General features: G+C 37.7%; 2 protein-coding genes across 4 annotated transcripts in view; both read right to left on the minus strand.

Annotated features, from left to right (window-relative positions):
- Nucleotides 1-2,522, minus strand: hoxb1b (homeobox B1b). Its single transcript, XM_047377208.1, has 2 exons — nt 653-2,522; nt 1-470 (listed from the first exon to the last, which is right to left on the minus strand). The coding sequence occupies exons 1-2, from the start codon at nt 1,401-1,403 to the stop codon at nt 172-174; spliced, it is 1,050 nt and encodes a 349-aa protein (XP_047233164.1). The 5' UTR covers nt 1,404-2,522; the 3' UTR covers nt 1-171.
- Nucleotides 1,541-19,804, minus strand: part of LOC124875211 (homeobox protein Hox-B3-like) — a 26,753-nt gene continuing 8,489 nt past the window's right edge. The window contains exons 1-3 of one of the 3 annotated variants that reach the window (XM_047377211.1): nt 12,363-12,507; nt 7,832-8,174; nt 1,541-3,173 (exon numbers count right to left, since the gene is read on the minus strand). In XM_047377211.1, coding sequence (XP_047233167.1) covers nt 2,590-3,173; nt 7,832-8,081 — 834 coding nt within the window. In that variant the 5' untranslated portion in view covers nt 8,082-8,174; nt 12,363-12,507 and the 3' untranslated portion in view covers nt 1,541-2,589. Of the gene's footprint in view, nt 3,174-7,831; nt 8,175-9,027; nt 10,794-12,362; nt 12,508-19,804 lie in introns of those variants that run through there. The other 2 variants (XM_047377210.1, XM_047377212.1) reach the window with 2 other exon arrangements.

Raw genomic sequence — 19,804 nt, forward strand, 5'->3', positions numbered from 1 at the left:
GAGGAGTAAAATTAAAAGAATTGATGAAAATATTAGAAACTTTCAGTACAGAAGAGAATGCTGCACCCGGCCATACCCTGTAAGATTTACAAGTCCACAAGCACTTTTCGTATTTATTTTTTCCTAGAATGGCGCAATGTGGAAAACTGCTTTTTAAAGTCCCATCACAGTTCACAGTTTTTCCCGTTTAGTATTTTGGGAGGAGGTTTCAGGGAGTTTTTCCGGCGGGGTGCTGCTGAGCAAGACGGAGCCGAGTTTCTCCCGCTTCTTCTGCTTCATCCTGCGGTTCTGGAACCAGATCTTTACTTGCGTCTCATTGAGCTCCAGGCTGGCCGCCACCTCCACCCGCCGCGCCCGCGTCAGGTACTTGTTGAAGTGGAACTCCTTCTCCAGCTCCGTCAGCTGCTTGGTGGTAAAGTTGGTGCGGATCGCATTGGGCTGGCCCGAAACCCCGAACTCTGACAGAACAGCTATGGGGATGGGGGATGGGGGTGGGGGGGTGGGGGGATGGATGGATGGATGGATGGTTGGAGAGAAACATGGAAATCATGGAGCTGAAGCATGAGGGTGAAGATGTGAGTGAAAAACGTAAGAGTTAGTCGCTTTACGCATCACCTACGACTAATTTAGCTCTCCAAAACTAGCAACCAACCTGTTTTAGGGGGGTTCCTCTTCACTTTCATCCAGTCGAAAGTTTTAGAAGTCTCCTCCACATGCTCCTGGTCCTTCTCCTTACACTGAGGTGGTAACCTCCTATAAACACTCTCTGAATACTCCTGCTGCCTCTGATCCGGATACTGGACATACTGGCCGGGCCCAAATGTGTCCCCTGGGTAAGGAGCCACGCTCATTCCGAGAGGAGAGACCTGTGCGTGCATGAAGCTCCGGTCCTGGTCCGGGGCGAGGCCGTACTGGTGGTGTCCGTACTCCAGAGTTGAGCCGTACATAGGGTTTCCTGCTGCTGAAAACTGTAGATCCAGATTGTGCGGTTGGTGGTGCAGAGGGACGCTCGGAGCCTGGTGAGACACCAAACACCCGTCCGGTACGTAACTATCACTTGTTGCGCAAGAGTTGGACGACGAGTAGCCGTGGTTTAAACTGGAGTATCCGGATTTTGCACTGAAAATATTTCCTCCCCGGCTGCACACCGGATAGTCTAAGTAGGAGTTCATCCTAGTACTTGGGCCTGGTTTATTTGTTTCAGACCTGATCAGGAGTGAGCCGTCATTGATGGTAGCTCCCTTTGCCCTGACCTTAGGCAGTATGTCAAAGCTGTAAAAAAAAAACTGCCTTCCATCCTCATATCGCCTTCCTGACCACACCATGTGACCAACCAAACGCCAATGGCAAAAGAGCCACAGCACTCTGTCAAGTCTGCAGCCTCGTCCATCAAAGGGCCGCATTTACATGACAAACGCTTCAATCAAAGTGGCTCATCTATGATAGGAACACAAACATCAGGACACATGTGCACTAAAGACTCTCTCCAAATGAGCAGCAATAAAAAAAAAAAGACATAATAATGACAACAACAACAATATTAATATTAATACCACTCTACAAAAGAACTTTAATAAATAAAAATAAATATAAAAACAAAACAATTAAAATGCATAGTAAAAAATACTCTTAGTAGCAGCGCTACTGTTAATAACTACAATAATAAAAGTGTATTCAGAAAAAGATAATAAGATAAAGGTAAAAAATAAAAAAAAAAGTCGATAATACCGCTAACAATAGTAATAATACAAATTGAAATACCATCTCCCTGCTATTGTACAATTCAATTTTATGTCGCACTGGATGTGGTACTACTTGGTGCGTTGGGAGGGTAAGACCTGATTGTCCGTGGTTACATACATTAATTCTGTGTTTCCAATCCAATAATTAGGGCTCTGCATTTTGTTTGTTTGGTTTTTTTGAATAAATGAAACGTCTTTTTTCCTGGTAAACAAAAAAAAAAAAAAAGTATCTCTTTTTATTTTGTCGAGCAGTTGCTGTTTCTCAGCTTTCAATCCGAATCTCCTTTTTTATGCTTGTCAGACGTGCAGGGCCGACTCTGAATGAGGCAGGGTTCCTGAAACAGTCAGCTCAGTGAATTTAGTGATCCATCACGACTCCTTTTAAACGCTGACAGCTTGTTTGGTCCATTTTGAGCCATAACAGAAACAAAGGCCCGTTTAAGAGCCAGAGAGGGTGGCTTTTTTTCTCTATTCTGCTTAGCAGTTATAATAATGTGAGGATCTCACAAAATAGTCCTCCTAAACGGGTCATGCAGTTAAGCACGAGTTTAGGTGGTCCTTAAGAGAAATTAACTTAAACGAAACAAAGGATTTCCCATTTATAGCAGCGTTTCTCCTTCTAATTTGTAGATCTTGCATGGTGGGTTGGAACCTCAACATGATTTATTTTTTAATACCAAGTTATATTCATATGTATTTTTATCTGAGCCATTAATGATTATCTAAATAAATAAAGTTAAATGAAGCATGCATAAAATAAAAAATCTAAAACCGAAAAGCTAATTATAAATACATACTAATTTTTTATTCCATAAATAATCATTAGCGATGCATGCTGTAATGGATCCTAGAGATGAGTCAGTTTTGGAGCTTGCATGATTCTGTCCTGAGGTGTGCAGCCCTGCAAGAAGTACGACCTGCTGTGATCATCCAATCCCAGGTTTGAGTCTGGTGCGTGCGGGGTGCTGTCCTGCGTGTGGTATTGCACTGCATCAAGGTGCGGGTCGTGCGTGAAGCTCGGCTCTGTATATTTGGAGTACCCTACCGGGTTAACCTGCTGGGAATGCTGCTGTTGTTTGTGCGGAGGGGAAGCCGGCTGATAATCAGAACCCAGATGGACATAACCCAGGCTCGCCAGAGTGGGGCTGCCAGCGGCGGAGGGGGAGGACGGGGGAGAGCAGGAGCTGGTGCTTGTCGTGGTGAGGCCCTGCACTCTTTGGTCCTTCTTCTGCTTCATCCTGCGGTTCTGGAACCAGATTTTGATCTGCCTCTCGTTCAGGTTGAGCAGACTGGCCATCTCCACCCGCCGCGGCCTGCACAGGTAGCGGCTGAAGTGAAACTCTTTCTCCAGCTCCACTAGTTGCGCGCTCGTGTACGCGGTGCGCGTGCGCTTGGAGGCCTGGCTCGAGCTCGGACACTTCTCGGTGCAATCTGCAGAGAAAAAGAGATGTCCCGTCCACAGCAGAATTACACATTCCTGTCCTAGGCTCGACCTGGCCAGTTCCTTCACAGAATTTGATAAGGGACCACAGGTTAATAACTTATGTCCTCTTTATATCAGCTATGAATGATTGCTTCATTTGCACAGGGCCGCAGGAGTGCTGGAAAAAAATATCTTTCAGCTGGGCCATAAATAAATAAATATAAATAACTAATAAGAAGGGATACATATATTACTTGGACAGGTTCTAACAGTTGGTTGTTTTTTATTTCTAGATGAACCTTCAATTTTCCACTGCTTATGAGTCCTGAATGAACCCATCCCATGTTGTGCGCAGTGTAATCATTATAAAAAATAAGGTGGGCTGGCTGGTTTATGATGGTGAAATTGACATCTGACACAAAGATATCTAATTGGCACAAAATGGTCAGACTTGTATTGGATTATTCAATTTTGAAAATAGATTATTTCAAACATAGTTTGGAATGAATGAAACTTGTACTTGTGAAAACACAAAAACAAAGTAATCTTTTCAATTTACCAACATGTTTCTTCCAACTGGAAGAAAGATTAATGTTAGAGAATCTGTGAAGGCTAGCTAGAGATTAGGGTAATAGAAAGGAGGCATTTCAACCTCAAAACCTTGAAGCTCATCATCAAAAAAAATTTGCCAAAATACTGGTGGAAACATGATAAAAATATTTTTCCATTGACTATTGAAAAGGGAACTGTTGGCATCATTTTTTATGAAAATAAAATATATATTTTTTATGTGTACTTCATAGCACTTGGGCAACTTGGAATCCAAAGTGATTCATAAATCGTTTTTTTACTTGGTTTACAAGTTCTGTAGTGGTTTCTATTACTCAAAGTCAATACTGGCTGAGCAGATGAAAGAAATTATCTAACAGAATCCACCTCAAGCTCTATTTTGTCCTTCCAAAAAATCTTATGCAGATAATTTTGTGGAAAGCCAATGCTTTTTCTTTTCTTGGGGGGATAAGTCGTTTGTCCTTACTTCTTAAGTTTATGTCACTACATTATGTAAAAAGGTCTGACAATACAGATTTACATATTGCAACATTTAAATATCAAGGAATACAATTTTTTTTTTTTTTACATGATTATTACTTATATCTAAATAAAAAAAGAGTATTGTAAACCTGACTTGTTTGAGAATTCTGGTGCTCCTGGGGGCCCTCTGTTGGTTTGGGGACTCTTAGCAGCTGCTTAGTTTTCATATGCCTCAGGCGGGCTCTGTCCATGACAAGTTTAGCATGGTCCCATTATATGACTGTGAGCCACCCCTGCTTTTCTACAAATAAGGCTTAATAAGACTAGCCTGGAACAAATTTTATCAGAGGATGTGGGAAAGATTCACCTAATATGGCTGTGTGTTAGTCATTTTGTGGAATTCAAAATCTATGTGGGCCTGTTGATCAGAGTTTACAATTGCTGACTAAGATTTACAATTAAAGGTTTTAGATAGTGAAGTTACTATGATTTTTGTTGCTCCTTCATTTTTTGCTATATCTCATGTTCTAATTCTGTTTTGCCATGCAACATTTATATGAACAACCTAAAAAAAAGGACTGTTAATCTAGCTTGTAATTTTATGTCATTAACCTTTCTTAAAGTTAATGCATGTCAGGGTTAGGCTAAATTATTGAATGAAAAAATTATTGCTAATTGTGATCATTCTTATTATTCTCATTGATATTGTTGTTTTAGATTTGTTTTGTTTTCTTGCTGTTATTACTTTGATGTAATATTGTCTCATTTAAAATAGTCCCCTTCTCTAAGGGCCCTCTTCTACAAATGTCTCATTGCTGCCTACTAAATAACTAATTGACCACAACTTTAAAAACAGGACCCAAAATTACCCTTATATTTTGTTAAGAAAGTACTAAATGGAAATATTTAATTTTAAACTAATTTCTACAGTAACAAAACAAGCGGTTCATATTTAACAAATATTTATGTATAATCTTTGTTGGGGTAAATTTGAGATATAAAAGACATTTTTAAAATTTATTTACTAAAGAAACCAAGTTATTATAAGAAATTATTTTGATCATTTTGCTTATTTTGTTTGTCTTCTGATAAAAATAAATAAATAAATATGTAAAGACTTGTGTGACTAAGGCATGATAAAGTGTTTGTATAATAGTATAAAATGTTTTGATCTATTCAAACAAGGTGGCATGTAAACTTTTTTTTAACAACCATATCCAAGATGTGCCTTTCTTTGTATTATAATGAGGAAGGTATTACATTTTAACCAGTAAAATTGTTTAAAACTTAGTGAGACTTTATACTTAATTTTCATAAACAATCCCATTTAAACATTCAATTTGAGTTTAACTGAAGAGTTAGCCTATTCTCATTTGTCATATCAATGTGTTGCAGAGAACGGTTTGGCTGATATGTTTATATGGGATTTATTATAAATACACATATTGAAAGTTAAGAACATTAATGAGACAGGTGCTTAAGAAAATGTAACGTCTGGACAAGAATTTTGTTTCTGACTTTAGCTAGCTTAGTGACAGATCTAAGACAAAAGTAAAACTTGCTAGTAAGACGACCTCCTTAACCTTCTGGTCGGTGTTGCTAATAAGTGACTCAGATGCAATTGTCACGGTAAAGGTTTACATATCACCTTGTTTGAATAGATTTTAAAAGTTTGTATCCAGCTTTAACTTTGCAAAAGAACAATTTAGCATGCTAAAGTCAGACTTGCTAGCAAATGTAGCCTCTTAACCCAGGGGAAGTCATTGCCAGTGAATGGGACATCTGTGGTATGGTTGTCAGGGGACAATTTACATGCCATTTTGTAAGAATAGATTTAAAAAAAAATTTATTCAGCTTTGACTAGTTTAGCAACAGTGCTATTTAGCATGCTAAAGTCAAACTTGCTTTGCAAACTGAGCCTCTTAACCCTGGTGCTGTCATTGCTAATGATTGGCACATCTTAGTTGAGATTGTTTGGACATCTTTACAAGCCACATTTTTAAAAATAGATTAAAAATGCTAGTATCCAGCTTTAACTAGCTTGTTAACAGTGCTATTTAGCATGCTAAGTCAGATTTGCTATCAAGCTGAGCTTTTAAGCCTGAGGCTGATAGATCTTAGCTGTTGCTATTACGAAAAACGTTTATATGTCACATTTTTAGAATAGCTTTAAAAAGTTTGTTTCAAACTCTAACTTTTTTAGCAACAATACCCTCATACATGCTAAAGTGAAGCTAGCCAGCAAACTGAGTGCCTTAAGCGTGATGCAGGCAGTGATGAGTGTATAAGGGTTATCAGAGCAAAGGTTTGTCAAGTCAAAAGTACTGGCAGTAGTAAAGGATCAAAACGGCAACAGGACATCTGCAGGCGCACGGTGGATGGATATATTTTAATGAAAACTTACGGACATGGAGTAAACCAAAGACAAAATGCAAAGAATACATGGAGACACAGGAACTGGGAGATTGCAACAGTGAAGACAACAGACTACAACAGACAACCCAACAACGACCGGACAGAAAACAGGAACTTAAATAAAACTGAGGTGAGAGGAACCACATGGAAAACAGGCGAGTGCAATTATTAGTTGTAGATAATTTATTATTCTAAATAGTTTTCCAACAATAAACTAAGTCTGCAATATTTTAATTAAACAAAAAAAAGTAGTCCATTATTTAGTATGAAATTACTGCATAAATCATTATACATACAAAACTTAAAAGGGCATGTTTGCCTTATCAGTAATAACTTGCCCTAATTAAAAAAAACAAATAGTCTCCATCTGCATCAACCACATGTCCTGACGGGCCAAATGTGTATCATTCTTGAATTGCAGTTGAGGGCCACCCAAACTCAGCCCAGGGCCAATCAGCCCAGGCCCCTGGGTCGGGCTTTGAACATCTCTGGTGTAGATAATTTATCTTTAACATTTGAGGTAAAATAATGGTTAAGAAGCTCAGCAAGTTGACTTGCACCTGCTGAATTGTGCTTTTACTAAACTAGTTAAATCAGGATACAAACTTAAATTGTTGCTTTAATACAGAATATTTCTCAAGCTCAGTCTTATTGCAGTTCTAAATTTGTATTAGGTTTACATTGTCATTCCTAAAACAACCTATATAAACAAACACTTTACCGTTCTCTGCTGGACATCACACGTGACAAATGAAAAAAAACTGAACCAACATCTGAATCAACATCTTCTGTTAAGTTCTAATTAAAACGTCAGTCAGTCAGTCATTTTCTACCGCTTATTCCATATTGGGTCGCGGGGGAGCTGGTGCCTATCTCCAGCAGTCTATGGGCGAGAGGCGGGGTACACCCTGGACAGGTCGCCAGTCCATCGCAGGGCAACACACAAACAACCATGCACACACTCATTCCTACACCTAAGGTCAATTTAGAGAGACCAATTAACCTAACAGGCATGTCTTTGGACTGTGGGAGGAAGCCGGAGTACCCAGTGAGAACCCACGTTTAGATATGATATGTTGAAAAAAATTTGATCGTTAACTAAAACTAAAATTTAAACAATTTTAATGACTAATTTAATGGCTTCAAATATTCCCCTTTACAGTGTAAATGGGAAAAGGCAGCCTTAAACCATTTTCTGTCTGTTTTATGTCATACCTACCTGGGCTCCCTCTGAGATTCTGATTGGAGGGTCTTGACTCTTTCATCCAAGGGAAAACCCTTTTGCTCATTGCAAACTTATCGGGGCTTTGATATTTAGACCTCCGTGGAAGCTCAAGCATCTCCTCTCCATGTTGGTGGGTCGGGGCGTGATAAGATCCCCCAAACCCAGACGCACCATCCACAGACTCGCTGCAGAATCCGTGAGGATGGCTGCAACTGTGGTGGTGGATGTTGCTCTGCATTTCCATGAAATGTGCACCGCGGCCCCCTTTGACCTTCTGGCGCAGTGCTGGCAGCCAAATGTCACATGGCAGGTTTCCAGAGAGCTGAAGGCTTCAGGCCTGAGAGGATCCAGGAGGGAGAAGAAAAGAAAGACTGAATCAGGGAGGAGATTAAATGATCCATCTTATCTACTCAATAGTAAGCTGACATGAATGGCAAGCAGGGTTGAGAGGCAAAATGAGCAAAACACACAAATATAAAAACTAATTTGAAAAAATGTGCAAAACCCTTCTATTTTGCGTTTACTATTGTAAGTCATTAAGTATACATATTTATTTGTATTTAATCTTTTAAATTATTTGTTTTAAAATAGTTTTGCATCAAATCGCTAGAAAGAAATAAAACACAAAAACAGGGTCGTTTTCTTGAATGCCTGCTTTTGTGTCATTGTACATAAAAATACGTTTAAAAGGCAAAAATTACATGACATAGCCATAGAAATTCAATTTAAAACATTAACGAGGCTTTATTGTGTTCTCCGAGGTGTTTTCTGACATTACATTAGGCCTTAAAAATAACAGCCTTTGTTATGCTAAAGAATAGCTCGGTTTGCAAGAGGAAAAAAATTAAATGCTACATCACATTCTACTGAAAAACTCATCCATCAAATGCAAAATTATACAAATGCCTACTGTGCTGCAGAGGCTGCACGGTTTGTGGCCCGAACTGCGATAAAAATCTATCTTTTCTGCAGCGTCTCAAAGAAAAAAAAATAAATTAAATTCACTCTTCTTCCGAAATTAAACAAAACCAAATTATTTTCAGCAAGAGGAGATGAAAATGCAGTGAGGGAGTGAGAGAGAATAAGTCTGGAGGCATGCAGCTTTATGAACTCTGCTTGAACCTCTGTTGGAGTCAGGCTCGTAAATCATAAAGACACATAACCCAGGCACAACAGCTCGGCTGCCTTACCTTCAGCGCTCATTCCGGCGCAGGAAACAAAAACACGCAGGACTCCTCACACCTTCAGGAGCGAGTAAAAAAGAAGAAGAAGAAAAAAAAAAACCCTAACAGATTATGACAAACCCGAGAGGAGAAAGAGGTGCAGGTGAAAGTGCGGGTGAAGAAGCAGCAGAATGGACAAGGGTTTTCTTGCTGCAGCTCAGACCGCCCTGCGTGTGCTGTTAATTTGCACACTGCGTGGGTGTGTGTGCGTGGAATAAAGAAGCCCTTTCTGCTGATCATGCAAGCTCGGTTTCATATATGGAAATAGCTCTGCCATTACGATCAGAAAGAGGATTTTTGTGTAACGAATAAAACATGAAATGAATACAAAAAGCAAAAAGAAAATGAGCATCTAAAATATTTTATCGCAAATTTAAAAATGATTCCCTTTAAAAAAAATCACCCATGCTCGTTTGTCACATTTTCTAACTAAAGTTATTTCATTATTTAATCAATATTTTCAACATAGCCTATACTGCATCCCGCTCACGGTCGAAGCCGAAAGAAACGTCCTCCATATGGAGTCCTTTTTCCCATCCCCTAATTTAAATTAGTGATCAGATGGGCCCATTTCAAAGCCCTAAAGTGGAAACAGACCAGAGACGGCCGGCGCAGCGGCGTCCATTAAAAAGGCTCCGTGCAGATGTTGATACTGTAATGGTGCTGCTGATTTGGCTTTCCACGGTGACAGTCAGACTGCTGCAGCGGATCGATTTGCGCTGCTTTCATCCTCTCATCTTCACTTTTTGCTCCGTCGCTTTAATTGGATTCTAATGGTAATATTTAACTAACTAGCGTTAATTAATGCAATTTGGTGCCTTTGATCTCTGAAGCAAAAATAATCAAACAGAAGAGCAACCTAACGCCTCAACCATACGAATTTGATATTTGCTGGAAACAGTTTGCAGGATTTTATTTATTTATTTATTTATTTTATTTTTTTTTTTTTGCGCAATTCTGCAATGAAAAGTAATTATTAACAATTAGCCACAATTAAACACCATTGCAAAAATAAAATCATCTATTATACAAAATGTTCAAGGAATATTATGATCATATTGTGATTTAACTGATTGCACTTTGCGTCATGTTTTTACTTTATTTCGTCGTTTTTATGACATTTAATATAAAAAGAATGAACTCAGGCCAGAGTGTCACTCCTATAAACGTTCTTGTTTCGTGACATAAATGCAAAGTCCATTTATTGTTTTGATTTAATCCGGAAACATTAAACTCCAAAAATAAAATCAATGGCTGAAATGTATAGCGAATGCTCTGCAGGAAACACGTGTTCGCAGCGAAACTGGTCTAAAAAGCCATGCGTCTTGCTGATGGCCTATAAAAGCTGCCATAAAGACAGAAAGAAAATCAGCAATGAGTGCGCTGTTTAGAAAATAAACCGCCTGCTGATGTATATGAGCAGCTGGATGCTGTTGGGGTGACGGTGGAGGTGCAGATGTACTGATCTGATTCTGAACAAATGAACATGTATATGCGGGACCCATAGATTTTGCTGGTGTAGATGGGTAGGTTTGCCTTGGCTCACAATTGGCGGCTTGTGGGACCCATCTGTGTTGAATAAATACTAGTTAGGTTCTTTATGTAGGTTTTAGCAGGGTCTCGAATGGGTGTTAGAAAAATCATTTGAAGTTGTTCTCACAAATCAAGAGTCACACTTTTTACCCAAAGTTGTCCTGGATTAAACCTATACAGTCGATTCACTTGGGCCCATCATGTTTCTATGGACAATCCCATCTGAAGCCCATTTTCAGCTTTTTTCCTATTTATAAGGGACAAGTAAATGTTGCCTTCATTTAAGTACAAGCATAGCTGGTTCAAGATTGTATGGGTCCCAAATCAGAATTTGTTAATGTGCCTTTTAAATTGGTAATGTAATATATTTAATTTTCGCACAAGTAACACCGTTGGTGTCAAGATACATAGCAAGCTAAAACATTATAATAAATATTGCTATAATAGGGTGTGAGTTGTTTGTTACTTGCATTCTTCACTTTATTACTTTATTAAACAAATATCAGTAAATAAATAGTGGAGGAAATGCTGTTTCCCAGACAACCTGCGGGTCAAGGGGAGCCATTGGCTACCCCTATACATTTACTGCCCACTCCCCCAAGCCAGAGCAATTAGTTGAGAAAAGAATGAACTTTAACAAGTTGCAACATTTATTTAATTAATAAAAGAACATTTCAATTTGTTTATAATATTTTATTAGTGATGGTCTCTTTTGGAGGTATTTTTATGTGCCCATCATTCAGTCCTGCTCCATGCCCTATTGTATGACAACATTGTAGTGAAGCTCCTACTAATTATTTCGTTGCTTTTTGTTTTGGTGTTTTACTGGATTAGAGATGGCCTCCATATGGCTACCCCAGTAAGACGTTTTGGAGACACCTCTGACTCCAGCAAGAAAACAGGGGACAGAAATAAATTTTAATTGTTATCATGACTAACAGATTTTCTTTTGTATAGTTACCAATAGTAGATGTGTCAGTACTTCAAACCCTGAATACATTTAAATATTGCATTTGGTAATCAAAAAGTTTAAAGTGAATTTAAAAGTAGGTTCTATTGGGGATAAATGTGACTGCAAATTTGAAGTGTTGGGATCTATTCTGTGAGAGAATTCAGAGACTAACCAGCAGCTTAGTTCAATTATGCCTTAGGCTGGCTCTGAATACACGTTTAAAATCCTGCAGACTGAAGTAATCACTCAGCGTGCCTGAGCTCATCACCTCACTGCTTTACAGGGCTGCATATCTGATGTTTGATAGACACGGGCACTTTCCACCAGCCTCCATCCAGCATGCAGGACCCGCTGACAAATGCAGCTCTCCGCAATCTCTCCCGTCAGTTAGCTGCAGGAACCACGTGTTTGCAGGCACAGGCGATTCATTGCTCTGAATTAATCCAGAGACAGTTGAATCAACAGTGGCAGCAACTCGATTTTCCACTGACAACATGAGCATGGTAATAAATAAACTAATACACTGATAAACAAGCAACACAGATTTGCTTTCAGAGCCTTTAAAAGTAGCAAATAAACAGATTACCAGCATTTTTAAGTAAGTGGATAACTCCTCAGAATATTAATAGTAAACATGATGCTAGATTAAATGGCAGTGCCAACCAACTCTTAATTGTTTGAAGAATTTTTGGAAGTAAAATAGTAATTGAGATTAAATTCAATAAATGTTTAATTTAATCCATTAAATTAATTTACACTGTAAACTAAATCGTAATTTAGTTTCTAAATTAGTTAGAAATCCCTTTTCCAAACTTACTTTTTTTGTGCAATTATCCTCTTTTTCCTCATCTTCTTATCTTCTCCTCTGGACAGATTGTCTGTCCAGTCAACTGGGGTTGTAGTTGTTTTGTCGAGCTCCTCTTCACATTTTACCCTGCAAAATGCAACTCCTCCTTGGCCACAGACAGAGAGGACGTGACAAATGATGTGCTGAACAATGACCACATTCAGGGCTCGCCCTGCAACTCTCCCAGATGTCATATTCACTAACAATGTGGCGTAAGAAAAGGAAAGAGGGGTGGGGAAAGGGGGAAAACTCCACTGATGGCCTACAGCTTAGTTAGTATAAATGTTTTTCACCAGGAAATTTGCTGAGGCACAAACAGACATGTTGAAAAGTTTGGTTTTTCTTAGGTGTTAAGTTCCTGTATTTTTCTCTCCTGAGGTTGAAGTGTCATCACCTGCATATTCCCCAAGATGAGAATTTGTGACTCCTTTTATATCTACACAAATTCGGATCTACAGGGTGTATACAGATGACAGGTCATTTGACTTTGCCTGCAAAAGGCTGAAACAAGTAAATCATGTAATCCAACAAACAGTCTTCCAATTACAAATTGGTACAAGGTCATGTGAGCCTGTAAGCTTTAATACCTTAATGTCTGCCAATATTATGTCTGTTATGGAGATAGAATATGAGGTATGGTTGTTAGGAATCTCCTTGGCTGGTTTATTCATCTATTCAGCATTAATAAATATTGACAAACCATTCTGATTGAACTTTTCTTTAAACAAAATTGCAGATAACGATGTTAATTAGGAATCAGTTAAGGGCCTAATATACAATTTCGCAATGAGGCATTTAAATAATCTTATATTATAAATATGCAGTAAAGGGCCTAATGTCTACAATAGAAGCATATAAATGTTTAAAAATCATGTCAAAATTTCCCTTTTATAGAGCAAATTTGCTCCTCACACTACAAGGCATTCAGTCCCACCCTGCTGTTTGTCTAACCTGCTAGAATAGGACACAGAAAAAAAGAAAATGTTAATTAAGCATTAGTTATGAGCCTACATAGTATTTATTCATCAATAGCGCTTTCAAAAAATAATATTAGGTTAGAATTGGTAAACATTACTTTATTCATCAGGAAAGCTATGAAATAAAAATAAATTAGAAATGTTGAATAAGAGTTAATAAAGTTCCTAATACTATATAATGCTATTGGTAAGAAAGCATAAGAAGTTAAGGGCCTAATATATATAATCTGATATGCTGATAAAATGGTATTTCGTCATTTGTAAAGCTTTAAAGATATATCCTTAGATTGGAAATCCTGACATTAATAATGCTTATTAAGTCTCAGTTAAGGGGCTGCTGTATTAAAATGATAATTTTCCATCAGTAAAGCATTCGAATCTTGGGGAGTTTAATTCAAAGCCTAACACAAAAATGTTAATTATGTACTAATAAAACATACTCCATTGAGTTGGAAATGTTAATATAGGGTTAGGAAATGGTCTAAAATATTAACACTCATCTTATATCACATCAGATAAGATATGATAAAGAACTGTAATAAACAGATTTGATGCTTAAAACGTTAACTCTTCATTAACTCTTCAACATTGATACATAAGGGGCTTAATACATAAAATTTTTGTTATTTAGTTGTTTATAAATTACACTGAGCAGTTGTGAAGGTTATTAGTATAACAGATAAATCTTCTAAATAAAACACAAACAACTAATCAATAGAGACTAATAAATAAAATCTCTGGTTAGAAACTGTATGTAAACTTTAGAAATGGGCCTAATACATGAAATCAGCTGCTTAAAATATTATTCAACCATCAATAATGTATACTTAATAATTACGCACAACTACATGTCTCTATAGATTAAGCCTCTGCTTACATTACATCAAATATGACGATTATAATGCTAATTAAGAATGAATAAAATGTCTGATATATAAATTAAGTTGTTAAAATAAGTTGTTGCTTTTGTTTTTAAAATAAGGTATATATTAAAAATCTGTTAATAAACAAATAATTAAACAATGGTCCGTTTTTTGTTTTTTTTTATTATAAGGATTTTTATTATAAATGTTAACGAGGCAATAAAAACCTGATGAAAAGTGCAAAGTTGATACGCCCTTATTAAAACCTTTGTTTTAACTGTGTTGGTTAACCCAGCAATCAATACCCACAGTACCTTACCAAAGTATTCATACCTCTTGAGGTTTTCCACATTTTTGCACATTATAACCACAAACACCGTATGACCAACATAAAGTAGAACATCGTTGTGACGTGAAAGGAAATGTTACAGCTTACACTTTTTTATCAAAATCTGAAAAACGTTTTATGCATTTGGGTTTATCCCACTTTACTCTTATATTCCTAAATAAAATTCAGTGCAACAAATTGTGTTTAAAAGTCACCTAATCAGTAAATAGAGTCCAAAACAGAGTCCGACTATGTAAAATATAATCTCTGTATAAATCCTCAGTGGAGTTCTTGAACGGTTCAGAAGTATGTGAAAGAACATTAGTGAACATCATGAAGACACAGTAGACAGATGAGAGATAAAGTTGTATAGAAGTTTAAAGCAGAGTTAGGTTATACAACCATATCACAAGATTTGAACATCTCACAATGTTCTGTTTGGAAAGAGTATGCCACAAGTAACCTGAAACATGGCTGTCCACCTAAACTGACATGCCTGGCTAGGAGAGCATTTATGACACAAGCAGTCAAAATGCCTTTAGTAACACAGGAGGAGCTGCAAAGATCCACAGTTCGAGTGGGAGAATCTGTTAATTGGTCATCTATTACCTACGCTCTTTACAAATCTGGCCTTTATAAAACAGTGGTAGTAACAAAGCCATTATTGAAAGAAAGTCATAAGCCCCGTTTTCAGTTTGCTATGTATGAGACACAGCAAAAATGTGAAAGAAGGTGCTTTGTCAGATAAGACAAAAAGTATTATTCTTTAGTCTAAATGCCAAATGTTAGGTGTGTCAGAACAGTAACTCACACATCACCCTGAACAGATCATCCCCACTGTGAAACATGGTGGTGGCAGCATCATGCTGTGAGGAGGTTGTTATTCAGCAGAGCTGGGGAAACTGGTCAGAGTAGATTGGGTTGGTAGGACAAGATGGAGCTAAATACAGGGCAATCCTTGATGATCACCTGTTATACATGACATAAGTCTTGAGACTGAGGCAGTTTATCCTTCCAGCTGGACAATAACCAAACATACATAGTAATCTACAATGGCATGGTATAAATCAAATCATATGTGCCCAGTTAAACTCCAGACTGATATGGAAAATGGGCAAGAATTTCGGCCTTTATATATGCAGAGAAAATATATGTAAGACTTGCAGCAGTTTGCAGTAGATGGTGATTCTACAAAGTGGTGACCCGGTACACTTTTCAGATGTTACTTGGAACAATAAAAACATGTGCTCTTACCCTCCCACTTCACAATGCTGTGACACAATCTGTTGATCTATCACATAAATAAATAGCGAGCAGTCTGTGACTGTGATATGGCAACATGTGAATCAGTTCAAGAGGCATGAATACTTGAGCAAAGCACTGTATATATTTTCTTTAATCCAGTGGTTCAAGTAGTTCAAAGGGTAGGGCTGGAAGTGGATAAACAAAATTGCCTCAAGGCAACAACGCGTTTGAACATTTATGATATCCGTGTGAAATATTAACATCTTTGTTCAAGGAAATGTTTGTTCATGTCTCTTTGCAATATTCTTTCACTTTATCATCTTCCCATTTTGCCACTGTGCACAGTATTTTATATAACCTGTCTTATTCCGTGAGGCAAACACCCTGTCTACTTTTAAAGTTAGGCTTAAAACTTTCCTTTTTGATACAACTTATAGTTAGAGTGGCTTAGTTTACCAGGGAGGGAGCCTTCCTCCCTCCCTGTTGGTTGGAGTAAGGGGGAGTCAGGTTTAGCCTAAACCGGCTCAGTTATGGTTGAGGTGCAAACACACCCTCCATTTCTGCTACCTGTGTGACCCCCTCTCTTTTCCAGTGGTTATGGTCAATTTGACAGAGAGAGGTATCCCAATCGTTGTGGTTTTTAGTATAACAATGACCATCAGTGGGACCCTTTGTGGGGTTCCTTGAGACGACATTGTTGTAAATAAGCGCCGTTTAACTAAATAATCTGAACTGAAACTATCTGTGTAGTTATGCTGCTATAGGCTTAGGCTGCTGGAGGACATAATGACCACTTTCACCCTCTTCGCTACATTCTCACACTACTCTCCAATTTTGCATTATTTGCTGTTATTTCAGTTTTTAACTTTGTTCTCTCTTTTCTCTTCCTAGAAGCTACACCTGGCCTGGATCTGTGTCTCCATGTGACACCTTTCTGGAGAGGGGAATCGTCCGAGCTTCTGCTGGCAACAACTTAATGCTCACCCTCTACCGATGATCCACATAGCCCTGTCTTTCAGTGTTTAACCCTTTCTCTCTCCTAGACATCGAAATTGACTGAGCTTTTACTGTAACTAATTATATGTGCTCTCTTTCAGACTCTAACCTTGAAAACTGGCTCAGAGTTTCTGTTCTTTATTTCTAGATGAAACGACTAAATGAGCTACATCCATTAACATTTACTTTTCCTTCCCATAGAAAGGACTCCTGGATCAGTGCTTCTTTGTTCTCTTTGTGTCTCTGCTCTGTTTTCTCAAACCCCCAGTAGGTCATGGCAGATGGCTGCTCACACTGAGCCTGGTTCTGCTGGAGGTTTCTTCCTGTTAAAAGGGAGTTTTTCCTCTCCACTGTCGCTACATGCATGCTCAGTATGAGGGATTGCTGCAAAGTCAACGCCAGTGACTGTCAACTGTCTCTACATGCTCATCCAGGAGGAGTGAATGCTGCAAGTCTCTGACTGGATGCAATCTGCTGGGTTTCCTTAGACAGAAAAACTTTTTATCCAATTTGAATAAATAACTGAATCTGACTGCACTGTTCAATGATTAGGATTAATTGGAATGTATCTACCTGACTTTTGTGAAGTGCCTTGAGACAACATTTGTTGTGAATTGGCGCTATATAAATAAACTGAATTGAATTGAATTATTTACTGTTCATATATATCCAGAGTGAAGTACAACCACTTTATTTATACTTTTGTTTCTTTACTCTTTTAAAATTAAACGTCAGTCTTGTTCCCATAGTGTTGTAACAGTCTTTCTTACTTTTAAAATAAATGACAATCTGCAGAAGCATCCTGCAGCTCAGAGAAGCTTCATTCCTACCACTGAACCCGAAGATTTATCCAAAACACCACTCGGCTAGCTTCTGTCTTCTGCTTGGTAACCTACCGATGATGAGAGCCCGACCTGAAAGGATGAAGATAAACTCATCCATCATCCGCCCTGCCGGTCTGAGGCGCCCTCTGCTGGCAGAACTGCTTCATTACAAATCACTCCAGCAAACGGCGGCAGAAGCGAAGCTCCTTTTCACACGCAGACAGATGTTCAGCGCACATAACACCGACCTCCCCCAAAACTGACTTTTGTTTCACTACTTAATCATCATTATTTTTAAATCAGCAAAACGCCATTAAAATAATGTTAATACTCATAACGAACTTAGGTATTTTCTTGTATTTGGGTATTAGAATTAAAAACATATGTTTGGTATATATTTTTGAATGAACGTAAACAGAAACGGTTGAAATGATAAAAGTTATGATTGCTTAAACAGAGTTTAAAACAACAGTAATGATATTAAGTATAATTATGTTTTTTGTTGTAAAGCAAACGAAACAAAATAGGCAATTTTCTTTTTTTCCTCTTCTTGTTTAGGGTTCTGTCTACACTACAAATGGTAAATTGTCTCGGCTCAAAAAACATATTTAATAATTAACTATAATAAAATTCCGCTTTTTTTTTTTTTTTTTTTTTTTTTTTTTTTGCAAACACAGCCTTTTGTCAGCACTCTTGAGGCTCGGAGCAGTGACAGTGCAAAGTTTGGCTGCAGCCCGCTTCCTTCCTCCTGACGCATCTGTGGCTGCAGTCTATCGTCTCCTGACCCGCCGATGATCCCGGCTGGAATGAATTATGCATGAGATCCGGGCACAGATTACCCCTATCAATATGCAATACTCATTACGCTGGCTAAATTGCCACTTAATAGTTATGAATATGTGGAAATGTCTGGAACTCATATATAGCCTACCACTACTTTTAACTTTTTTTTTTCTTTCTTTTTTTACCTCAAATTAGTTGGGTAATAGAGTCTCCTACTTCCTTCATTATGTTTTATTATTGGCTAGTAGACAATGCGCGATGGGCTCATGGCTGGGAGTCCAGCTCACAGTTGTCCGAGACTTCACCTTTGGCCGCTCAGTGACTCCACAGAAAGGCATAAATCACCCGCTCAAGTTCGCTCCATGGCAGCTCGATTGTCCTTATAGAGGACTGTTTTTCCTCCTAACTATGTTGTGATGTTAAAAATAAAGGACTTTATTATGTGTTTTTTTGTTAAGAAAAGAATTAAGCTACAGTGGCTAATTTCAGCAGCAAAGGTTAAAAGATCTTTATTTTAATATGTCTGAAATCGAGAAGCGTTCAAATCTGCTAAAAATCAGCATTTATTTCACCAGTAAAGTAAACATATCAGCCTTACCGTTGTCTGCTTGACACACACAGGGAAACCCCTTAAATTCTGCCTTAACTGCACTATAAAAACGACTTTTGAAGGCCAAAAAATATTAGACAATAAAACTATGTACATTTTAATCAGCTTTGTAAATACAGTGCTCAAAAAGCATTCAGTTCTAACATTAACAGGTTCCTACTGGAAACAAATCCCACCAAAGTAATTTGATTAAAATATAAGTCAAAAATTAACTCAGTTCGACATTATTCTCATTCACATGGCAAACAATAAAGCTGATTTGTTTATTTAAGTTGTATTATGAATGAATATATCAATTTAGTAAAAAATGTAACAAGACTTGTGGTTGAGAAAGTTTCTGTTGGAGCAAGAATCTAAAAATATCCAACTTTAACTTGTTTAACAACAGCGCTAGTTAGTATATAGAGTCAAACTAGCAAGCTGAGCTTCTTAACCCCGAGTTGTTGCCAATTAATGGTGCATGTTCGCTGTGGTCATCAGAAAACAGGTTGTACCGCCTTGTTAGAATAGATTAAAAACTTTATTACTGTTTCAGTTGATCTACATAAAAAAAAAACTGAAGGGAATTCACCAAATTTGTTGAAATGTCTTTTCATTTCTTTTCAGAAGATGTTATTCAAACCTACCCAAATACCTTTTAGGAAGTGAAAGTTTAACTTTAGCATAAGTGCTAAAATAGCTAAACTACCTAAAATTAAAACTTAAATTCTCGCTATAACACATAAATCATCTCAATAACAATAATTCTAATCTTTACTAAGTTGATATATGTACTCATAATACAGC

The sequence above is a fragment of the Girardinichthys multiradiatus genome, chromosome 10 (assembly GCF_021462225.1).
Source record: "Girardinichthys multiradiatus isolate DD_20200921_A chromosome 10, DD_fGirMul_XY1, whole genome shotgun sequence".
Classification (NCBI taxonomy): Eukaryota; Metazoa; Chordata; class Actinopteri; order Cyprinodontiformes; family Goodeidae; genus Girardinichthys; species Girardinichthys multiradiatus.